At 44.0% G+C, this 24421-nt stretch overlaps 2 protein-coding genes across 6 annotated transcripts; one reads left to right on the forward strand and one right to left on the reverse strand.

The window, feature by feature from the left end:
* The first annotated feature begins 11271 nt into the window (after positions 1-11271).
* On the forward strand, positions 11272-18874 carry LOC133892360 (WRKY transcription factor SUSIBA2-like). 2 transcript variants are annotated; one of them, XM_062333078.1, is made up of 6 exons: positions 11272-11734; positions 12769-12942; positions 15060-15600; positions 15931-16126; positions 16209-16367; positions 17945-18874. In XM_062333078.1, exons 1-6 carry the CDS (start codon positions 11501-11503, stop codon positions 18510-18512), a joined length of 1872 nt encoding a protein of 623 aa, XP_062189062.1. In that variant the 5' UTR covers positions 11272-11500; the 3' UTR covers positions 18513-18874. The 2 variants fall into 2 exon arrangements, with proteins under 2 accessions (XP_062189062.1, XP_062189063.1); XM_062333079.1 differs by having other exon boundaries at positions 11281-11734; positions 15964-16126.
* A 177-nt stretch (positions 18875-19051) lies between these two features.
* On the reverse strand, positions 19052-22979 carry LOC133892361 (chitin-inducible gibberellin-responsive protein 2-like). 4 transcript variants are annotated; one of them, XM_062333082.1, is made up of 3 exons: positions 22632-22979; positions 21592-22040; positions 19052-21057 (listed from the first exon to the last, which is right to left on the reverse strand). In XM_062333082.1, the coding sequence occupies exon 3, from the start codon at positions 20897-20899 to the stop codon at positions 19268-19270; it is 1632 nt and encodes a 543-aa protein (XP_062189066.1). In that variant the 5' UTR covers positions 20900-21057; positions 21592-22040; positions 22632-22979; the 3' UTR covers positions 19052-19267. The 4 variants fall into 4 exon arrangements, with proteins under 4 accessions (XP_062189066.1, XP_062189064.1, XP_062189067.1 ...); XM_062333080.1 differs by lacking the exon at positions 21592-22040 and having other exon boundaries at positions 22632-22978; XM_062333083.1 differs by lacking the exons at positions 21592-22040; positions 22632-22979 and adding an exon at positions 22267-22625.
* Between the last annotated feature and the right edge of the window lie 1442 nt (positions 22980-24421).

Genomic DNA, 24421 nt, shown 5'->3' on the forward strand with positions numbered 1-24421 from the left:
CCTCGCGCCGGTGCTCGCCCCCACGGGGGCAGGCTTGTAAGGATCCGAGGGGGTCACCACTTGTTTAAGCTCAGCCCCGCCGATGACTCCATCGTTTTAAGCTCTAGAGTAACTGACCAGCGATGAAACTGGGTGCCTTTGATCGAACTCAAATGGATGCCTGTACTCAGCAGTCAGCAGTGAAAGAGCTAGTGCAGTCTTCCCTGAGAAACACTTGTGGGTGAGAGAAGTACTCTTCTGGAAAATGTTGATTTGCACCCTGTCTGAATGCTTGGATGTTCTTGTGCTGTTTCCACTGTACATCGAGGTGTGTTCAGTAGCTCAACATTCTCAACAAACACAGAAAACTCGACCATATGCTCATCTGGTCATACCAAAAGCTTAACTTTCTGAAGTGTAGACAAGACGGTCATTGCATTACCAATAGATCCTACGAATACATGCCACAAAAGTCCAAGCTAAACAAGCAATTGGCACAGCATTATGACTTGGAGGTTGCTTGGAGGGAACAACCAGCCTTCTTCACTTTAAAACTGCTCCAGGACTCGGCGTCTCCTACTATTCTAATCCCCTGATGAACCTCCGCAGAAACTCAAGACGAAATCGTACCAGCCCAGTGGCATAATCTGGACAGCTGTGTTTCCGTACCGCTTTTTTATAAAGCGAGCGTGCACATTGACGAACGGAGCCCTGAATACCATAGGAGAGCTCAAGTCCCTGTCGCTCATTCAACGCTTGGTTTCATCCATCATTCACCAGGCACGCACGCCAGAAACTCTCGCTTGAACTCGGAACTGTGGAATCGTTCTGTTTAAGCTCTGATGCATGGGACCTTGCTCGCACGACGGCATGGCCGCTTGACACCTTGCCTCTCATTGGAACGGCACTGGCAATTTGCCATGGCCCGGTTGCCGCCTCCATGTGTCCAGAGGAGGACGTGATCGGCGCCATAGTTTGTCACCTGATCGCGCGATTTGGCACGGTTAGCGCTGCGCGCCACGGCACCACGATCGCCATGGGTAACGGAGAACGTCGGCATTAATCAATTGGTTTACGTGCATCGGACGCCGCAGCGCGGTAGCACGGAGAGTTGGGGAGTTTGAGTACTGTACTGTACTAGGAGTAGAGTATTTCTCTGTGGATTCGGGTGACGAATTCCCGTGCCCCTGCTCCTCCCCGATGCTGCGCGTGGTCACCCGCCACCCACCCGTCGAGATTTCTCGGGGTCCCGTCCGTGCCGTGGGCCGTGGCTCGTGGTCATGGCGTATCGCGATCGCTGAGAAATTTTTTACAGGACTTGGGATTCAGTTCGGTGGAAAACGACTGACCGAGACGCCGGGTCTGCAAGGGCTGCAACGCCCGTGATTCACATTTGAGCACTTCCAGGACATACAGTAAGGCGTCGGGTTCCAACTTCCAAGATAAAAGGCTATCAATAGTGAAATGGATTTTTCGATCAAACGGTGATAGCTTCGAATTTTTGTGTTTCTTCTTCCCTAATTGCGAGCGTGGAACGAAACTAGCATAGCCTTATAAGCACATTGCATAATGATAGGATATAAATAGGGAAAATGCAAAAATCCCCCCGGATTTTGACTTTCCCTCCAAAATTGTTTTGTTGCCAAAAAAACCCTAAAAATTTGGCTTTGTTGCAAAAAAACTCCACAAAAAATAAATAAAATAAAATAAAAAAAACCTCTAAAAAAAACTAGAGACAATTCTAAGACATTCTGTGAATTTTTTAAATAATAATAATAATATCATTTGCATCATATTTCATGAGAGGAAGTTTGAAAAAAAGAAAAACGTGCAGCCCATCTATTAACTCATGTTATTTTAACTTTATCATGTCTACCATTATTTTTCCTACACAAATAATTAATTAAGTAAACTAATAAAAGTGGTTTCACTAATTTTGGGGTGTTATGAATTAGTTATGAATTAATCTATCTGCAACACATTTACTCAATCCTGCACATTACAATAACTATTTCAAGATTTTATGTATTTTTTGAAGATATAGGATCATATAAGAAGACTAAAAAAATTGGTTTCATGATTTTTGGATTAGTAAATAATTAACTATGCATTTAACTCGAATTAATAAATGAGCTGCACGTTTTTCTTTTTTTCAAACTTACTCTCCATAAAATATGATGCAAATGATATTAATTTTGAAAGAAAAATTCACAAAAGGTCTTAGAATTATCTCTAGTTTTGTGATTTTTTAATTTTTTTAATTTTTGGAGGTGTTTTTACAATAAAGCCGAATCTTTGGGTTGTTTTGCAAAAAAAAAAACAATTTTTTAGGGAAAATCAAAATCTAAGTGACTTTTAACGGGATTTTTATATTTTCCCATATAAATATGTAGCCTTATAAGTTGTTAGGCTTGCGCTCCTAAGTAACCATTCTGAACTTTTATCGAGGTCAAAACTCAGGCAACGCCAATCATTGGTAAAACGAATGGTTTTCAATTTGTGACTCTACGGCGGTTGTCTGCCGCGTTTTGGCTTAGTTAAATCTGGCCAAAAAAAAATTGGCATCAAACCAAGTGAAGAGCAGATTATAAATTATATGAGGATGCATGTCTAAAATTTGACTTAGCATAACAAAGTATCAACTATACACGGCCTCATGCGAAAAGAACTAGTTTGAGGACGCTTGTGAACCGAATAAAGTCATGGAATACACTGTTCTATGTCTGGGCTCACATTTTCTCCCTACCCCCAGTTCCCCTTCAAGTAGAATTTCTTTTGATTCAAGTCGAAACTCTTGGAAATTGAGTTGAAAACTTTTGATCCGAGTTGAAAATTTCCAAAACTGGATGTAATCATTTTAAGTAGAGTTGAAAGTCCCCCATGAACCCATTTGAAAAAAATTTAGAATGAGTTCATGATTTCGTTTCATCTAGTGGAGCCCTAATAGAAGAGATGGGACAGAGTGAGGAGTAGAGATAGGTGAGGAGCGATGCGTAGATTCATGTTAGTTCAATTTAATCAACTAATTAATTATTTTAATTAAATCAAAATAACTAATTAATTATTAAAGTTATACTAGCGTAGATCCATAAATATCTATTGATGCTCCATACTTATCCCTAGAGCCGAGGTCGCTCATTAGTTAGGTTGGCAGCTATCACCCGCACCTTAGTTCCCTCCACCATTTGAGTCATGTACAACCATTTTGAGCCATATATCTTGCACGGTCTAAACCTGGTAGAATAACAAATATCGTGCAATGGTCCGACGATCGCATCCTTGTAAAACCAGTAATCCTGACTTGGCTTGCATTTTCTTTTTGAAAATAATCCTAACTTGGATGACCAATGTGCATATCTATCTGGGCCCAGCACAATCTCAGCCCACAATATAAGTCATTCAATTGGCCCAGCCCAAGTAGTTCTTCAGTTTGTCAATTTACCTTGATTAGTCCAGTTTTTTTTCAAGATAATGGAACGGAATTATCCCAGTCTCTGCATAATGGAATTATCCTAGTCTCTAACTAGTCCATTTTTTTAAAATAACGGAATGGAATTATCCCAGTCTCTACATCAGAATATGCATATAGTTGTTCACTATTACACAGTTATTACCACATACACACACCACAAAGGAAAAAAAAAATCTTTGCAAAAGACAACATGGAAACTCTAACTTCTAGAATAAATTCTATCACTAAACATTCATCTATGTTTTGCGAAATTTTTCATTACTGTTGTCTCAAGATGCGACACACAGCCTTTATGTGGTGTTGTTCCTCCTTCTACATCAAGGACCATAAGCGTATCCATTGTGTGCTGCATCATAGGTGGTAAGATAGTGAACTATTGCTTTGTCAAAAATAATATCATTGCGACTTAAACATATCACCTAATACATGGCACTTGTCTCATCTAAAATAATTCTTAAGTTTTGGTTTCACATCTTGTAGCCAAGTTCCAAATAAATTAGAAACACTACTAGAAGGTTGTATACCCAAAATAACTTGAATCATATGCCAAATGAATCTAGCAAAATTGCAATCAAAGAAAAAATGTATTGTTTCATCATAGTTGCAAAAACCTGGTATATATGCTCCAAGATTATCAGACCAGCTGCCCCCGAGCAATCCAATAGTTTATCAGAATAAGACCTTATTTGTTTGGGTTTCTATTAGCTAGCTTCTACTTCTCAAAAGCTAAAAGCCTAAATAAATAGCATGCTTCTGCTGGCTTATGTATATGATTTTTGAGAAGCAAAAACAATCTTTACTACTACAGAAGTCTAAAAAGTCAAAAGCAAATCTATATATGCTTGTACGAGAAGCAGACTTAAGCTTCTGAAGAAGCCACATTTGTAGAAGCCTAAATAAATAGGGGCTTAGTCATGCCACAAGCTTTCTAGTTGCCCTCCAAAAGCATGTCACCTACCACCCTTAGAGCAATTCCAGCATACTAGTCAAATATGACTGGTCATATTTCTATTTGGCTATCCACTTCAAAAGATTTCTCATCTATATTTCTACACACTCCAGCAGACTAGCCAAATCTCACTCTCCATTCTCATATACTATATTTTATTCACAACAACCATTTCTTGCAGTAACTTTATTCCAACAACTATTTTATTCAACGCCTATTTTATTCAACGGCTAGTTTTTTCAAACGACTTCCCAACGGCTGTATCTCCGCTCTATATATGGGTAGCCATCTGGTTGCTCTTCCTTCACATCATTTTTCCTCATCCTCTCCGCTACTCCTCCTACACCGATTCAGAAATGAGTCATCGTGGATTAGCCATGAATTGTGTGTTGGATTCATCATCGTCAGATCATGATGATGAAGTGCTTCTTGTTGCAAGACAACTAGCCCGTCGACAACACCAGTTCAGTAATGCTCGATGCCATGGAGGTTTTGTGCTTGGATGGTAGGAACTTCAATGCGATAGAGTTGGAGGGCATGCAAGACCATACCAAAATTATTTTTTAGATAATCCAACCTACGGCCCAATATTCTTTCGTTGCAGGTTTGCAATCTGTCCATGTTGTTTTGTTCGCCTTGTTTGTTGAACCTTCTATGCTCATTTTTCTTTTCACCACAGGTTTAGAATGTCACAGCCTTTGTTTTTGCGTATTGCACAAGCCGTACAAGCAAATGACCCCTATTTTATGTAGAGAAGAAATGTAGCTAGACAACTTGGGTTATCTCCTTTGTAGAAGATTACTATAGCTTTACTTCAGTTAGGTTATGGAGTACCAGCAGATGCTACGGATAATTATGTTCGTATTGGATAAAGTACCGCTATTGAGAGTCTTAAAGATTTGTCAAAGTTATTGTTAAAGTCTTTGAAGGTGGGTACCTGAGATCTCCAAATGAGAATGATACATCTAGATTACTTGTCATTGGAGAGCAAAGATGTTTCCCTGGAATGCTAGGTAGCTTACATTGCATGTATTGAAAGTGAAAAAATTGTCCTGCAGCATGGCAAATGTATACTGGCCATATGCACGAGCCCATAAGTATTCTTGAAGCTATTGGTTCACACAATCTTTGGATTTGACATGCTTCTTTGGATTACTCGAGTCTCACAATGATATCAATGTCCTTGATCATTCCCCGCTCTTTGCAAAGCTAACTGAAGATCAAGCTCCACAAGTGAATTATACCATCAACAACCATAACTATACAATAGGATATTACCTTGCAAATAACATTTATCCTGCATGGGCAACGTTTGTGAAGTCAATTTTATCTCCTCAAGGGAATAAGAAAAACATCTCAACCAAACTCATGAAGCAACTATGAAGGATGTGGAGCGAGCATTTAGAGTTCTACAAGCTCTTTTTGCCATTATTCGAGGACCAGCTCAGTTTTGGGATCAACAAACACTCGGTGACATCATGACAACATGTATCATCATGCATAATATGATTGTTGAAGATGATGTGACAGAAGAACATGACTTCCAGTACCATGTAATTGAAGAACAAGTGATACCTTCTCATGAGCCCACGCCTGAACTAGAACAGTTTATTCAAAATCTTAGGTCCATTAGATCCCATGATGTTCACGTCTAGCTTCAGATTGATCTAGTTGAGCACCTGTGGCAATTCCATGGAGGGAACTAGAATATTGTAGTTCTAACAATATATCTTGATCATATATCTTTTGCTTTTGTAATGTATGCACTATTAAATGTTTCATAACACATAACAATTAAAGTTCTCACAACGTAATAGATAGTTCAATAGATACATATTAAAAAGATCTCACAACACATTAGTGGTTCTTACAACACATCACATCTAAAACACAAGATAATTAGTCGATGCAACATAACACATAACTCAACCCGAGCGATTGCGACATCTAGCAATGGTCTCATTTTGCAAGCTCGTGTAATATTCTTATTGTGGCCGAGTCATGACACTAGTGTCCATCCCCATAATTCTTTCCTCTTCCAACCATCTCTTGAATTCCAACTATTTATTCTTAACTTCAAGCTTTTTGGCCTCAATTGCAATCCTCTCTTGTTCTAATGCAATTCTCTCTTGTTCTCGTGCATGTGATCATTCATAGCGCTCCTCTTTCTTGAGCTCATTTACCTTCTCTATTTCTACCTTCTTTACCCAGAAACTATCAAATGCTTTCATGTACATATTACCTTCTTTGCCTAGGCAACTTTTACCTCGCCGTAATCTCTCTTTGGCCTCCTCCTTACCACTTGGTCTTCTCAAGGGATCACTTTCTAGAGTTGCTACTGGGTCTTCCTCATCATCAATTGAGCTACTTGACTTGGCATTTCCAAGAGTAGAAGAACCTGAAGGTGAATTTGATGTTCTCTTCCGCTTCTTTGAAGATAGCAAATCAATCCACTTTGGTTGGTGTTGTAACAGAGGCCAACAATGCAAGTACTGGAATGTTTTTCCATTTGTTCCCCTTGTACATAGTACATGCTTCAACAATCTGAACAAGTAAATATTGAATATATGTTATTACACTTGCACATAGCATATGGAGTTTAGAAGTAATTGAAAGAAGCAACATGTTAACTAACATTGTCTCTCTCTGTAACCCCACTTTGCCTTCTCCGCTGAACCTCATCAACACAAGAAGCAAACTTCTTAATAGCTTTTTGAATATCAAACCAACGGTTCTGAAGGGAAGTTGGATTATGATCCGACTCGAAGTTCTTGTGCTCGTGGAAGTAAGAATGAATTCTCTTCTAATAATAGAGCGAGATTGTTGGGTCCCTTGGGTTGCATCTATACTTATATGTAGTCATGCCGACACCAACATTTTATCTTCCTCCTCATATATTTTTTTTTATCTTTTGTTGTTTGGTCTCATGCAGGGAGGAGGTGTTTGAATTGATGCTTCTAGCTCCTCAACTACAGGCCAATCTAAATTTCCATCCCAACCATTGCCATTGTCTCAATCAGTTAGAATGCTAGCATAGTTATCCATATTCCCTAGAAAATTCAACACAAAGTAAATGTCAATTTTACACTGATTTAACCAATTTTTTAGCTTGTTTAGTTAGTAGGGAACCAATTTGTGTTCCTTTGAGGAGACAACATATACCACCTTTGTTATATAAAAGGAAAGCTAGTTCAATCTGAAAACAACATGATCGTATACAGAAATGCAACCTATTAACTTGTTCTACTCACTAATTTGTTGCAATTCATAACTGAACCAAATATCAATTGAGATATTTCAAGGTGTTAAAGTTGGTCTTCGAGGGGCACATTGCTAGCACAAAGTTGTGGCATAAGCATATGCAAGCCCATGAACTGTCATTTCATTGAATATCTAGAGTGCACCATAATAGCAGCATTGAGTTCGTACCTGTTCAGCTGAGAAAATGAGCTAAGTTCCGCACAGCATCGAGGACTCGAGCTGAGGCTGAGGACCACTGGCGGAAGTGGGGTGGGTTGAGGAGGAGTCAACGGCGTCGAGCAGCGCGAGCGAGCAGCAACAAGTCTCGGATCTGCGATGGGGCCGGCTGATGCGACGACGCGGAGGTGGATGAGCTCGGGGACGACGCGCCGTCGGCTACTATGATGAGGGTGGAGACAAAGGAGGTTGAGGAGGGCACATCGTGTTAGCATATCTCTAATGTGGAAGAATCGGACGAGCATAGATTGGGTAGGAGAGAGGGATCAGCAAGCAGAAGCATCAGGAGGGAAAAAGAGTAGTGGAGGCGGGAGGAAGGAGGAAGGTAGATTACGTCTCTGTATCACTTCCTATTTAACATTCTCTATTGCATGGCCTCGGGCCCATTTATTCAATGAGTCCATTCCTCGCCAACAACTCTTGGGTTGGGCTTCTTCTGGCGTTCCATCCTTCGCTGTCTAGTTGTTGTGTTGCCCCTTGCCGGATGTGTTGTAACATCCCCTCCCCCTTTGGAGCCTGCTTGACCCTAAGCAGGAGCTCGCGGAAACTCCTGCCGTAGTGTCTCAGCGTCCTCCCAAGTGGCAAGCTTCTCTGGCATGAACAACCATTTCACCAATACTTGAGTAGGCATGGAGGACCATTTCACCAGTACCTGAGTGATCGATGAAGAGCCGCGCGTGACCAGGTGTCTTTGCAGGATACGCTTCGGCATTTGTAGGGTCAGGAAAGCTGAAGGTAAAGGAGGCAAGATTTGAGGCTTACTTCCAATAGCTGGCTTCAGTTGAAAAATGTAAAATACAAGATGAATTGAAATTGCAGGCGGAAGTTCTAGCTTTTATGCAACCAGATTGATCTTATCCAGTATGTGAAATTGACTGAAGAACTTGAAGGATAGCTTATTGTTGGCACGAACAGCAACAGATGATTGAACGTATGGTTGGAGCTTCAAAAAAAAAAAAACCCAATCACCCACTTCAAATTGTCGTTCCAATCATTTCTTGTCAGCTTGCGCCTTCATTCTTTGTTGAGCACTAAGCAAATGTTAATGCAAGAGGCGATCCATTAACTGGCGCTCCTTTAGCCAATCAGTGATCTGACAACTGTGACCATCTTCAATGCCCAAATGATGTGGAGTAGTACCATAAAGAATCTCAAATGGTGACTTGTTGAGGGTGGGAAGCTAGTATTGTACCAATACTTGGCCTAGGAGATCCACTGACTCCATTTGGTTGGACAAGAACTGACAAAATAGCGCAAATATGTCTCGACGCATTGATTCAACCGCTCAGTTTGCTTGTCTGTCTGAGGATGGTATGCTGAGCTCATGCGAAGAGTAGTGCCTGCTAGCTTGAAAAGCTCTTTCCAAAAGTGACTCATGAAAATGCAGTCACGATCCGATATAATGGATAGTGGCAACCCATGAAGTTTATACACAATGTCAATAAAGATGCGAACAATTTGTTGCACTAAAAAGGGATGAGTTAGTGGGATGAAGTGTGCATACCATGAAAATTTGTCAATCACCACCAGACATGCATTGAAATGATCCGATTGTGGTAATCCTTCTACGAAGTCCATCAAAATGACTTGCTAAGACTGAGTACGTACTAGTAGGGGCTGCAATAATCTGGGATACTTGGAACAGTCAGGCTTCGCCTATTGTCAGATGAGACAACTCTGCCCAAGTTGATGCACTTGTGATTTGAATCCCTTCCAAGCAAAGATCTGCTTAATACGTCAATATGTGACTGGGAATCCCGAATGACCGCTGAGAGCACTACTATGGAGTGTTGTGATCTGCTATCGTATTGCTGGATCATTCCCCACCCGGATTCTTTGCTTGTACCAAATGACACCTTGATGAAAAGTATAAGGGCCTTTCGAAGATGATTTTGTTGTTAATGCCACCAATAGTTTCTGAGCCTATGGATCATTCTTGTAGCTAGCAATGACCTCAAGCAACCAACTTGGTTGACAGGAAGATATTGCACTGAGTTCAGAATCAGCCTGAGGATGGCGGGAAAGAGCATCCGCCACCCTATTTTGGTGCCTTTTTCTATAAATGATTTGATACTGCAATCCTAAGAGTTAGGTGAATACTTTTATGTTGCTATGGTGTATACAAACATTGTTCATTTAAGTGAGAAAGATAGCAGTGGTCAGTATATATTACAAATTCACCATGTTACAAATAAGAATGTCACTGTTCAGTTGCTAATAGCATTGCAAGGTATTCTTTTTCGTATGTCAACAAACCTTGGTTTCAAACTCCCAGTGATTTACCGACAAAGCGATGGGATGACCGTTTTGCATTAGAGCAGCACCCACTCCCACTTCACTCATGTCTATCTCCACATGAAAAGGTTTCTAAAATTTTTGAAGGGCCAGCACCGGGGCTTCAATTAGAGCTTGCCTCTTCCTCTGTCTATTGATCATATACTCCGTATTTCTTGCTTTGTATCATATCTCTTCCTCTGTCTATTGATCATATACTCCGTATTTCCTGCTTTGTATCATATACTCCGCGCGTGTGTGTATAATAGCGGGCATAGAGCATCTACATTTCCAAGCCAGAAAATAGTTTCGAGTACTACAATTGGCAAACGGACTGAATTGTGCAAATAGATTGTAGAACACATGCTTGCTAATCTTGATTAGATCAACATGTTGTACGGCGATTAATTTTTAATGACTGCTTTGTCACACTTGTGGAGCGTGAGTAGCCACTATTCCACTAACCATGTCGTAATCAGTCCTTCCCAAAATCACGGCAAAACACCGAGAGGCATTGTGACGTTCCATAGATATTTTGTAATTTCTTGGTATTTATGCTGGGAAAAAAGTATTTGTACTATTTTTACCATCCAATATATAATCTTTTACATACAATACTCTCACGTGCGCAACACCTTTAAAAACTAGATTTCCATATCACGCTTACTGGATTTTTGCTTCTTGGTTTTATTAACCGCAGTAGAAACATAAGCAAACGTGCAGCTCCTGCAGTAAATTCGGACCCCGGTTTACCCTCTCCTACTCAGTTCACATTCAATTTCGAGATGGATGGGGCACTCTGACAGGCATCCCATGCCGAATTTAACGCGCACATTTATCTTGCCCGCCATATTTCCAGCTTCACCATCGCGAACAGCGCACGCAAAGTTTACCCCCCGCTGACTGCTGGGGCCACGCACGCGTCGGGCCCGGCTTTCGGTCACACAACAGAGGGCGAGTTCCCGGTGCCGCCAAACAGCCAACCCCGCCGGCAGCCAGGTCGCTGTCGGCACTCCCTGCCCCCGGATCCCACCGCCGGTTTCGTGCCGCGATTGCTCACGCCCACGCCACGCTTGCGCTTCGCTTCCGGCTTCCCCTGCAAGCTCGCGAGCCCAACCCTGCAATTTCGCGCACGCCCCAGGGGCAGCACGGGCAATTCATGTGCCCCATTAATTAAGTCAACACCAGTCGCGGGCTCCCAGCCCACGCTGCCCCCGCACCCGGACAGGGCCACTTTCCCCAAACTGCCCCTCCCACCATCGTCCCCAATTTCCAAAACCACCACCACCCTTCTCTCCTCTGTCCTCTCTCTCGTCCCCTTCACTCGGACCTCTCCACGCCCCGCACCAATGGCCGATTCGCCAAACCCTAGCTCCGGGGACCTCCCCGCCGGCGTTGGGGGCTCGCCGGAGAAGCCGGCCCCGGCGGATCGGCGCGTGGCGGCGCTCGCCGGCGCCGGCGCGAGGTACAAGGCGATGTCCCCCGCGCGGCTGCCGATCTCGCGCGAGCCCTGCCTCACCATCCCGGCGGGATTCAGCCCCTCCGCCCTCCTTGAGTCCCCCGTCCTCCTCACCAACTTCAAGGTGATTACTGATTCGCTGTACCTATCACTGCTCCACTTGTTGTTGCAGTGGGATCTGCGAATTCTGCGGCTCCCATGTCATGCTGAGGTTGATTTGGGGCGAGGAAAGAGGGATTCCGATGCGCATTAGCTTTATGCCCTAGTTTATGAGTCATTTGCGCCGGTGGGATTGGCTTGTGGCGTCGGAATAATGCTATGCGCTTTTGCCGCGCCCTTTCGCATTTCCAGTGGTGCTATGCGGATTCTGGAGCTCCCTTTTCTGGAGGTTCTCGGGGATATGGTTGTTTTTGCTCTGTTTCTCCTTTTGGCGCGTCCCTGCGCCGCCTAATTGGTGCGGAGTGAGGGGAAGAGCTGTTGCTTGTGCGTCTGGAGCTAATTATTCTGTCCTGCACGCACTTGGTGGCTCGGAGAACAAATCATCACTTGGCATGTCTCTTGTGGGGGGCTTTAAATGGCCTTATTTAAGGAAATGTCTCCTCAGCCTCGGGTGGTATTGTACTGGTCGTTTGCTAAGGGATGGTACGCTTCCATAAAGAAAGCATCACGCTGTTGGGAGAGGGAAAGAGTGAATTTTGTAGGCTTTGATTATGGATGACCGTTTCATTGCTACAATTTCTTGGGATTGGTTTTAGTGTTGTATTTCTGGTTCTAATTCTTCTTGCTCACAACCCACAAGCTGAAATGGCCTTGCTTGGTGAGCATGGGATACTTGATTACGTCTTCATAATTATATGCTTTGATCCAGTTTGTTGTTTTTGCCGACGTTCTTCTCCATTTTTCCTTTTCCAACCATCAGATGCTTGGCAAACATATTCTTAGTACATGAATAATTGATGAACTTAGCATTCATTTCACTGGTGTTTCTGAGTAACATTAATTTGGCATGGTTTAAATACTATTTTAACCATGACAAAAATAGCTCGAACAAGTTGCTATACAATCTGGTGGCATGAGTGTTGTTGTACACTGTCGGATGTTCAAAGTTTGTAGAGTTTACCCTGCTTGACCAATAATCAATAATTTTTTTCTATTTAGGTTGAACCCTCTCCCACAACTGGTACTCTGAGCATGGCTGCAATAATCAACAAAAGCACTCATCCGGATGTACTGCCTTCGCCTAGGGATAAACCAGTTGGTAGCAGCCATGACGATGGGAGTTCTTGGGATTTCAAATTCAAGCCTCATCTCAATGCATCTACCCAATCAGTGGTATGGAACCATTTTTTTGATATATTACATCTTCAGCAGTATTTCCTGAACATAAGAGGTTAAGGATTTTTTTTTTATATGTGACCTACAAAAAAGAAATGCATTTTATCTTGTATAATAGCAAAAGAAGTTTAAGCATTTGTTTATATGGTACTGCTAAAATAAATCGTTAAATAATCTTGGAGCTCTGCAAAAGTTACGGTTCTGATATACTTTACACCACTTCCTTTTGGCAGCATGAATCTCTCAAATTGTTTGAGCCTTATTATTTTGTGAGTCTTAGGCAACATTGCTAATTGGCTTCATTGTATTGCATGTTATTTAGCTTCTCTATCTTGCAATCCTGTTCATCATTTGTTTTTTAAGTTCTTGCATTCAAAATAAAGTGTCCCTTTCTATTCTATTTTGGTCCTTTGATATGTGTGCTCTTCCTTTTTTCTTAACTAAAATTGAGAGTACCATAAAGTCATAATCTGGTAACATTCTTGATTAGTTGCACAATTATTCACTAGTTGGTCCGATAATTTAATCCAAGAGCTGACATATTGACAACCAGTATCCTACCTTTGCACACTGAGTACAAATGCATATTTGAAATTTACCCCCCCCCCCCCCCCCCCCCCGCTATCTTCTCTTTGGAAGGTGGGAGGTGAATTATGTTCAGATGAATTAGAACTCTTGAATGTTAGATCCGATTAGCTCATACTTTTGTTGCATCTAGCACATGTTGTCGCTAATCCAAGATTTTTTTTATTAAAAATGTCAATGCTTATATTTATGTGGATTTGCTACAAATGGAAGAATTAGGTAACACTGCTCACACTCATGGCTTTGGAAAATTGCCCCAGACCTTGCACTGACATGGGAAGTACATGGAGACTGGAGACATGCCATGGAGTGGCCAGTAGTATTTTTAAATCAATCACATATGAGTGATATAAACCCTAATGTTCCCCAGGATTTTAAGCCTGAATAAGTACATGATTTGGTTACAGTGGGGTTTGATGGCCTAAAACAGGCTGCTGTGTTGGAAATTGAGAATGGGAAGTGTCCTGTCATCCCTCTAGTGAGAACAGGTTATAATACAATGACAGGAAAATTCTTATGAGGTGAAAAGGTTGCTAGTACGCTTACTTATTCATTGACAGAAAATATGTGTAACCACAATACAAAGATGAAAATCTGCAGGAATTCTTGTAGGAACCCGGTATCCAGTGAGTGTGGATGTTTCGTATGAAATTTCGATGGCATTCCTGCATTGCAGAACTGAAAGGAGGTCAATAATCATCAATTTTGTCCTTAGCTACTCTACCTATGCTTGGCAACGGGGCGGGTTGGGGCCGGGTGCAGCAAGAACGCACCCGACCCGAAACCCGAATTGGAAAACCCAACCCAAACCCGATACACATAACGGGCGCAAAATTGCCCCCAGCCCCGAACCCGACGGGGACCCGCGAGCGGCGGCATGCGCCATGGAAGCGACCAGAAGCCAAGGCGGGTGTAGACGGTGACCAGGAGGCAGGCACCGGGGGGGGGGGGGGGGATGCGGGTGGCGGCCGAAGCTGAGGAGGACGCGACGCGCTAGCGGGAGGCGGCCTGGGGCACGTGCAGGTGGCGGCTGGAGCCGAGGGGGACGCGACACGCCGACGGGAGGCGGCCTGGGGTGCGTGCGGGCGACGGCTAGGCCTAACTGGTGGTGTGGGCTTTTCGGGCACCCACTGAGGTCCCGTGAGCAACAATTTGCCCCCGCCTTCAACCCGACCAGCAATCAGGGCCCCGACCCGTTACCCCCGTGGGCGAAAATGTAGCCATGCCCCCGCCCCTGACCCGACCCGCAATCAGGGCCCTGACCCATGACCCCCGCAGGCAAAAATGTAGCCCACGGGGCCTTGACCTGGCCCGCCCCGTTGCCAGCCCTAACTCTACTTAATTAGTCTACCTCACTTGTGCAGAAGTTTAACTTATAAATTTTGAAGAAAAAACTTGAGTACAGATGTGTGATCTGCCTATGCTGCGTCACTATCTTTCTTATTCTTGTCTTTCTTATTCTTGTTGACTTATTCTATAAACAGTTTTGCATTGTATAGCATTCCTAACGCTCATACTTTGTACTGCAGGTTCCTGCTATCAATGATCCAAAACATCATGACACTTCTATGCAAACTCATAGCCTGAATCATGCTTCATCATTTAGCAATTTGATGACAGAAAGTAGATCTCTCTGTTCACAGGAGTCAACTCACACAGTGAATGTTTCAAGTGCTCCAAACCAACCTGTTGCAATGATTGGTCCATCTGACAGCATTCCTGCTGAAGTTGGAACATCAGTCCGCCAGATGAATAGCTCTGAAAATGCTGTGCAGGAGACACAATCTGAAAATGTAGCTGAAAAATCAACCGAGGATGGCTATAACTGGCGCAAATATGGACAGAAGCATGTCAAGGGAAGTGAAAACCCTAGAAGTTATTACAAGTGCACACATCCTAATTGTGAAGTAAAAAAGCTATTGGAGCGTTCGCTTGATGGTCAGATTAGTGAAGTTGTTTATAAGGGGCATCATAATCATCCTAAGCCCCAGCCTAATAGGAGGTTAGCTGCTGGTGCGGTTCCCTCAAGCCAGGGTGAAGAAAGATATGATGGTATGGCAACTGCTGAAGGTGAGTGCGCCACGGTTTTGCAAAATTATATTTGTTTTCATGTGGCTTGGAATTTCACCTTGTGCATACCCATATCAACACCAGTGATTTAAAATGCACTGTATTTGCTTGCTCATTTTGCCAGTCTTTCTCTATTACATTTCATGAATATTTTACTGTGGTAACAGCTCAAGTCCAGAGTTCTTGAAATTCTTTAGAAGGAATGCTGTAAACCTGCAATAATCATTTGATACTAAGTTTATACATTGGGCAGTGTCGGCAGTCCATACATCAAATAAAAGAACTTGTTGTAAAGGCATAAAGCTGTTTTTTTCTTCTTCTTACATTTAGATGGGTCTCTGAGAATTTTCTGCCAATATGCAGACAAGCCCTCAAATGTTTCCAACCTCTGTAATCAAGTACATTCAGCTGGCATTATAGATCCTATGCCAGGTCCAGCTAGTGATGATGACATCGATGCTGGAGGTGGAAGACCCTACCCTGGGGATGATGCTAATGAGGATGATGATTTGGATTCAAAACGCAGGTAAAGTGGTTTGAACTTGGGTACACCCTAAAGATTCCCTCCTGTCAAGTGTTAATCTTATACTCCACAACTGTGCAATCAGGAAAATGGAATCTGCTGGTATTGATGCTGCTTTGATGGGTAAACCAAATCGTGAGCCCCGTGTTGTTGTACAAACTGTTAGTGAGGTTGACATCTTAGATGATGGGTATCGCTGGCGCAAGTATGGGCAGAAAGTAGTGAAAGGAAACCCCAATCCACGGTCAGTACTAATTCTGTTATTAATTTTATGCCTATTGTGTTTTCTTCTTTTTGTGTGTATGGCGTGTTAATAGAATTTGTAACCATTATCTAATAATTCTCTGGTTATGTTCTTTGGATCAGAAACTAAGAAAAGTTTATATTCAGCATATTTAAAGTAATTAATCATTTGTGTACCTTTTGACTTTTGTCCCTTCCTCAATAAAGCTGTAGTTAGTTGTACTCTATAAAAACTTCAATCCAGTGTGGAAGACTAAGAAACAAAAGTAAATGGCCAAGAAACAAGAATTTTTTCTACTTCACATCTATGCACTGAAAGCTTGAATTTGAACAAATTAGGAGGACGATCTGGTAAAGATGTATGGTGGATGAAGATGCAAAAACTGCTACTTACGGTCTATAACTGAAGTGTCAAATATGGATAGGGAAGCATCCATATTCAGATCTGTCCATGTTTAGTCTGTTGATTCGTGCTGTCATTTGGTTCTTTTTTTTTTCAAAATAAAATTTGGGCAGATACTAGCCAGTAGCTTTTATGATCATGAGTTCTATTCCTTTGGTAAAAATCACACCTAAACATACATGAATTGAAATAGTGGGAACTATGTATATAGTAAAAGAAAATAATAATAATATCAGGTGCTGTACATTTCGTTTGTATCATGATACAAGATTATTTTGACGTATGTATATATCCTAGCCCTGCAAGAGTACATTTCACAGGGATTGAAAGTAACATTTCAGTGTACCATAAATAAAATGTGGTTTTCCTAAGAATACGAAGTCAACTAGTCAAGGCAATTGGTTGGTTGGTTGGGATATGTCTGTTTTTCAAAGAGTGGTCTTTGGTTCAAACCCCTGAGGGTGCGCATTATTTTGTCGTAGTTTTTGGCAGTTTAATGTTGGCTGGGGAGTAAGGCTTTAAGGAACTTGCTCTCAATCGGGTTTCGAGCTGGGCATGTTGAACTTCCATTGAAGTTTGGTTTGAAGCTGATAAGATTTGTGGCGCTGATCAGATTTGCCATCTGGTTTGCTGCCCAAAATTTTGGATAGATTCCGTTTCGTATCATCCTGGGCCAATTTGGAATGCAGGAAAAGAGAGGCGGTTACACTTCAGATACTTCAGGGGGGAAACACAGGATCTCTAAAGGAAAAAAAAAGGATCCCATTCCTATAAAATTCCCACAAAAATCCTTTGTTCCAAACAAGGACCTAGTTTGTTTTCCTGCCAAATGTTGGTCAATTCGTGGGCATGATCAGATCTTTGGCATTCCAAATTTTTATGCACATTAGCTCAGCAGACTTATGCACAGCTAAACATCCTCTATTGGTGTGCGCACGGCATAGGTGTATGCATGTCACAGACCTTAGTTATTCAGGAAGAATAATTTTGTATTTTGATTCACTTTCTTAGTAGGTCAATGTGTTCTGTATCAAGATAAGCAGATATGTTCTTTGGGATGACACTGTTTTTTTAACAAATGGATGACACATTAGACAGTGCATTCATTTTTATTTTTTATCTTTGAGATCGGCAGTGCTTTTGTATGTGATATCCACTTCTGTTCTTGATTGCAGGAGTTACTACAAGTGCACACACACAGGATGCCCTGTCAGGAAGCATGTTGAGAGAGCATCACATGACCCAAAGTCAGTGATAACAACATATGAAGGAAAACATAACCATGAAGTCCCTGCTTCCAGGAATGCAAGCCATGAGATGTCCACAGCTCCCATGAAGACTGCTGTGCATCCTATTAACAGCAATATGTCGGGCCTTAGTAGCATGATGAGAGCATGTGAAGCCAGGACCTTTGCCAATCAATATTCTCAAGCAGCCGAAAGCGACACCATCAGTCTTGACCTTGGTGTTGGTATCAGCCCAAACCACAGCGATCCAGCAAACCAAATGCAGCCTTCAGTTCCAGATCCGATGCAGTATCAAATGCAATCCATGGCTCCTGTGTACGGTAACAAGGGACATCCAGGAATGCCAGTGCCATCAGTACCTGGAAATACAGCTAGCAGTATATATGGTTCCAGAGAAGAAAAAGGAAGTGAAGGATTTACTTTCAAAGCCACACCGCTGGACCGTTCAGCTAGCTTATGCTATAGTAGTGCCGGTAATTTAGTGCTGGGTCCATGAGTGTCTCTATTAATGGTTATACCTCCAAGGATCATATATTACCGATGCGCTCGCCATGAAGATTCTCTTTAGAAGATGCTCAACTGTGTATCGTTTACACATAATTGAACCAGAGGCGGTAAAGGTATACCCAGCGGGCTGCAAGCGATTACACGAGATCTTTCGGGGTTTGAGATTTCATTCGTTGTACAGCAAACCAGTTATGATTTATTAGATTATGAGGATTTGGTTTTGTAAACTTCTTTATGTACTGGAATACTGGGATAGAACCAAAGAGCCATCGGTGGCAAAGCTCTGTTATCTCCTGCATATGAACGATGCCTGTTTGACATTCATACGGAATGAAATATGTCATTTGACAAGTACTTTCTCCTTGACTCACGAGTCACGACGTATGGTACCTTCAGCTACGCAAAATCCTTTGGATTTCTAAATGATTTTTCTGTTGATTCAGCCCAACTAGCCAAGACTTTCAAAGGATTAGTGATTAGTCAAGGGTGGATGGCCTTTCTTATTGAGATCAGTTTCATGCAAAAGGCTTATCGAAGCACAACTGATTTAGCTGAAACATATACCCTCAAACTTGTACTACATCTCATCAGCATTTTCTAGGCTGGCTGGCAGTTGCCATTACAACATCAAGGTATTCTACTCCATCCCAGTATCGCCGTAGCTCCCTATAGTTCGTGTTCAACCAAGCATACATCTAAACGACTACGAGGTACAAATTCTTCGTCAGATATCACATCACGTCACTAGTGCCAAGCGGAGGAGACCACCAGGGGCCTGTTCTTCCACCCGAGGTAGAGCACCCCGTCCCTCTCAGCGAGCTTGTAGTTGAGCGAGTAGCTCTGCAGCAGCGTCTTGATGGTGGCGTTCACCAGCGCGCTGAGCGGGGACGGCCTGAACCCGGCCATCGTCAGCCGCGCCTTCCACTTCCCGAAGACCTCGTGCCGCTCCACCCTCTCCTCGCCCTCGCAGGCCACCAGGTTCACGATCTCCCTCGCCAGGCAGTGCTGCTCCATGTTGATCCTCTCCCTGTCGTCCCTGGGGAGGGTCAGGTCGATGGACTCGAAGACGGCAGTGTAATAGTCCAGCGTCTCCGCGAACCGCTGCGCGAACGGGGCGGTGTTCGTGTTGGACTCCTGCTCCACCAGGGTGAGCACCTTCGGGGACAGGCCCTTCACCAGCCTCAGGATCCGGTCCCGGTGGTTCTCCGTGCTCACGGTCTCGTCTGGGATGTGGTGTAGCTCCAGGGTGAAGTTCACAGCGACGGCTTCACCTGGGACGATGCCCATATGTCCCTCTTCCACCTCACTGCCCGAGATAGCAACTGCATTGAACTCAAAGGGCACCTTGCACAGGCCAGCAATGTGTGACAGCCTCCTGCCAACTAACTCCAGGCCGCCGCCTCGGGCGTAAGCTGAGACGGAATCATCAATGCCCGTGATCCTGACGAACGGTGGTCCACTAGGCCTGGCTGCAAGGGCCTGAAGGAGAGAGATCCACTGAGCGCCTTGAGAGATATGGAAGTCAATGATATGGATCCTGTCTTCTCCCTTGACAGCCTCTGCAATTGCACCATTTGCAGACATGTAGCCAAACTTGAAGTAGGGGCAGGCCTCATACAGGAAATGCATGTAGGACAGGAGTTCAGAACTCTTTGGCTCTTTGCACTTCAGAGCTTTGTAGATTGAGTTGCCGGAGGAAGCGAGCCTAGCAACAAGACCTTCAACCATGTAGGCTCCCAACCTCTCAAGAGGCTCACCAGACACTGAGACCATTTTCCTCAACTCTGGAATCATCAGATTGATCGCGAAACTGTTATTCTCTTCCACTGCTCTAGCGCAAGTAATCAGCAGCTCCTTCAGGTTGCCTCTGGGCATGCTCATCATCTGCATCCACACCTCTGGTTCCAATGAAAGTTGGTTTGCAACGGACATCTCGAGGCTATTGACTATCTCTGAGTCTGTCCCAAGCATTGCAGCCTCAAGATCCTTCAGTTTTTGCTTGAGATCATTAGGGTCCTCAGTGACACATGACGCGCTTACAGGTGATCCATTGCCATTGGTGGATCCGGAGTGGCTGTCATGAGATAGAGGGCTGTCACTCCCAGTTGGGAGACTCTGACTGGTGGGAGAATCATGTCTCATACAACCAGAAGCTGCAGAGGAGTCCAGTGTGTACCGCTTATGGTCTTCAGAACCAGCATCTGGCGAATGAAACTTCATGGTACAATGATGCTGTGCTACAACGTGGGTGTCCGAAGCCGACTGATAAGGATGACAAAGGTGCTGTGTATTGCCAGAATAGAGGAATTGTTTCGGAGTCTGCCTTGGTACATTGCCAAAGGAGTGCACCCTGCGGGAAGTTGGAGTATCAGCCATCCTGGTTCAGTTGAGAGTCCAATGCACTAAATCTCCAAGTTATCAAGTGCTTCTGGTATAAAGAGCATGTCCAATTTTAAAACCAACTCGGAGGAAACTTTTGCAGTTTGATTGCAAATGTCTTCTAGTCCTCTAGTAAATCCAGATTAAACAAAAATCTGCGACACGAGATTAAGAATGTAAGAACAAAAACATACAGAGTTTGTACAAGTATGAATTGGTACTGAAGCGTGACAGTGAAATATGGGAACCAAGCACAGCCTTGTCGGTAACTCAAATAAATTTAGAGGGCTATGTTTTTAAAGATAAGCACTCACAGAAGTTCCCAACCGTCACAAGTCAAGAATCTATTCCTCAGAAAACAACACCTCAAGTATGAAACTAAGGGCACTTCAAAAATCTCAAGTGGCAAAATTACCATACATGATGAAAGGAAAACATCAAGTAACAATAGATAAAAAGAGATGACATTTCTCATTTTGGTTAGATAAGTTCATGAGTTCACTTTACTAAGTAATATTCCCTCAAAAAGGTTCTTTTCACTAAAGGTAACATAAAGCTGTCTTCTCTATGCTAATTCTGAAAACCATGACACAGAATACTAGTTAGTCTGATCCCCATGCCAAATGACTTAGCTGCTAATAGTTGTACTTGTACCTAAAACTGGAACCAAATTGAAAGGATAGCCCTACCCTGCTGGATATACGATTCCACAAACACACCCAGCGCAAAACTGCAGCCTTGAAGCAAGCATTGTGGGTAGTTGACATCACAAACGCCTCGGATGCCGGATGCAGATCAAATAGCAATCCTCAAAACCTCAGCTAGATTTGCCTTGAAACCGAACATAAAATGACTATCTGTGCATTCCTACCGACAGAAAGGGAACGCAGGAGGATGCTGTAACGCTGACCAAAGAAAAGCTACGATTTGGCATCATGGTGGACGTACAACGTACAAGTTTCGAACTACACGTACTGCTAAAGAAGTACTCGTAGTATGACCAGTCAACAGACCAGCGGCTGTAGGTAAGAGTCATAAAGTATCCCCGTCTCAAATAATTTCCTGCGGCAAACCAAACCACCCGCACAAGGAGTTTGACCCGTCTGTTGAACCACTCTTGGCTCAAGATTTTTTAATCCTGTTTGAAAAATCAGGAAAAAAAATAGGTGGTCAAAAGCTTCTAGATCTGCCTTGTTTCTGTCGTGGCTCAGCACAGATCAAGAGATCTGCGTACTAGCCACCACTCGTGTGCAGCGTGCTCATCCAAAGACCTAACCAATTGACATGGTGTCCAAAAAACAGGAAAAAAAATCCGCACAACTTCAGAAGCAAGGGCATGAGTGACAGTAGGTACTGAGTAGTACCAAGTATTACATGGTCCTGTTCTTGCAAAATATGCAGCCGAATGGTCATTAAGTCATGAACCAACAAGCCCCTTGTGAGCAAAAAGTTTCTATTTTTGCAGCTCCATGCCGCAGCAGAACGAACCGAGCATAGATCGATTCACACAAAAGTACTGGCCACATGCAAACACCAGGAGGCGGTAGTGAGGCGGCCGCTAGAAGAGTGACATAGTGAGAGGAGATGAGGCCTGAAGCAAGCTAAGCAAAGACAGCAGCTTCGCATCCGTTTCAGGCGCTCACCGCATGGAAAATTAGAAACCGGAGAACCAGCTACGGAGCTACTACCAACAGGGCAGGCAAGAGGGAAAAGCGCGCCAAGAACGCACCTCTCCCGTGTCGCGGCGCGCGCCCAGGCCGGGACCCTTCAGCTCGACGCGTCTCCGGAGAGGGGATGGCAAGAAGAGCCCTGCTGGTCGCGCGGAAGAAAGGGAAGAGCAGTAGTAACACGAACAGGGAGGTGGGGGTAGCTAGGGAGAGGAGAGGAGACGGGTGTGCGCGCGCAGGCAGGCAGGCAGGCAGGTGGTGGTGGGATGGTGGCCCGGGGAGTGGGAATGTGGGATGTTTCCGCCAAGGGGGAGCTGGAGCTGGGGGTTGGCGCTGGCGCGCCGCTATTTCTACCCGCGTCGCGTCGCGTGGCGCCTCCCTCCGCTGCCTGCCCCTGCCCGTGCGGGTGCGCGTCGTCCGCGGTTTATTATCGTGAGGCGTGACGTGCGCGGGCGCGGGCCCTCACACGGGGACACACCAGCCACCAGGCTGTCTAGGCAACCGCGGGGACGGGGCAAGAAAAAAAATCTAGACAGCGCCCTGCTGCCCGCCCGGTGCATAGGGCTGGTAATGGGTTGGGGGCATGTTCTCACGGCTTTTAGATCTAAGTGGGAACGAGAGTAAGAGTTAGTTTAAAATTAGTTTTGTAGTATTGTAAATTGAAAATATTATTAGTGTTTGAGTCAGATAGGAGGTAGTTTTTCATCTGCAAACGTAGACGGATATCCTATAACGACGGCCTAGCCACCCGCCTAACCATCTAGGACAGCCTAGTCGCCCCCACCTAACGCTAGCCCTGATGCTCTGTGCTCATGTAGCCCGTGCTACTGCCCACACCCACCTTCGCTCCCGTCTCGTGACAGCCCATCACCTCTCCCGCTCGCAACGCTAGCGCGTCGCCATGCCGCTCGCCCTAGGCCATCACGACGTCGGCACTCAGATCCTATCCGCGGGGTCCCTGTCGGATTTTGGGTTGGGTCGGGCTTCGAATCAGGTGTGTTCTTGCTGCACCCGATCTTGTCCTGCCTCGTTGCTAGGCCTACCGGTGCCTGAGCCAACTCTCTTGATATCGCTCGCGCGTCACAACCCATGACCTAGTGCAGATGTTGCGGGATTGAAGAGGGGTCAAAGCATGGAATCGCTGGGTCGCGTTCGGGGAGGATCGATTCTTGATGAGTAGCTGAGTAGGATTTTCACTTGAGAGGAGAGGTAACACTGCATAGGGGTAGAGAAACTTGCAACTTGTAGCGTAGACTTTTTTTCACGCTTCCTGTCGCTCCCATGATTGAAATCGATCAGCTATTGAACGCCAGCCTTAGTCAGGGAGGAGGGGTTTCATAATTGGAGGTGTGTTCCATGGATGCTGAATTTAGTAGGAGGCCCTTAGGAGGGAGACTATCCCGGTAGAGGAGGGTGGCTGCGTGCGAGGCAAGAACAACAGCTCTCACTACATAGCATCTTTTTTTCCTTCTTTGAGTAGCTTGCAGGCTTGGGTGCCACATTTCGGCTAGGATAATTTTGATCTGTGAAATAACGATGACGTATTTATTATAGCGGCGTCAGCTTTCTGACTCGTATCACATGCTCTAATTGTAGCTCTCACTGGATGATGAGGTAGGTTTAGGGCCTTTTGTCAAAAGTGATACAGTTGTACGTTGCCTTCGATCATACATGCAACTTCTTCCGATACAAGCCGTCATGGCACACCGAACAACAACAGCTCAAGGTCAGAAAGCAACCTCTCAATAGCTGAGTAACAAATAATATCTATCACATCTTGTGCTACAAGCGTATTTTTCTTGTTTTAGGAATAACTAACTGAAAGTGAAATGATACACTGCACATGTAAATA

Source organism: Phragmites australis, chromosome 15 (assembly GCF_958298935.1).
Source record: "Phragmites australis chromosome 15, lpPhrAust1.1, whole genome shotgun sequence".
NCBI lineage: Eukaryota > Viridiplantae > Streptophyta > Magnoliopsida > Poales > Poaceae > Phragmites > Phragmites australis.

Excerpts from the sequence above, each read along its gene's own strand:
- LOC133892360 (XM_062333078.1), top strand. The coding sequence starts at position 11,501 with ATGGCCGATTCGCCAAACCCTAGCTCCGGGGACCTCCCCGCCGGCGTT. Across the intron at positions 16,127-16,208 it reads GATTTGGATTCAAAACGCAG|GAAAATGGAATCTGCTGGTA; the intron begins GTAAAGTGGTTT and ends CTGTGCAATCAG. Across the intron at positions 16,368-17,944 it reads AAAGGAAACCCCAATCCACG|GAGTTACTACAAGTGCACAC; the intron begins GTCAGTACTAAT and ends TCTTGATTGCAG.
- LOC133892361 (XM_062333082.1), bottom strand. The coding sequence starts at position 20,899 with ATGGCTGATACTCCAACTTCCCGCAGGGTGCACTCCTTTGGCAATGTA.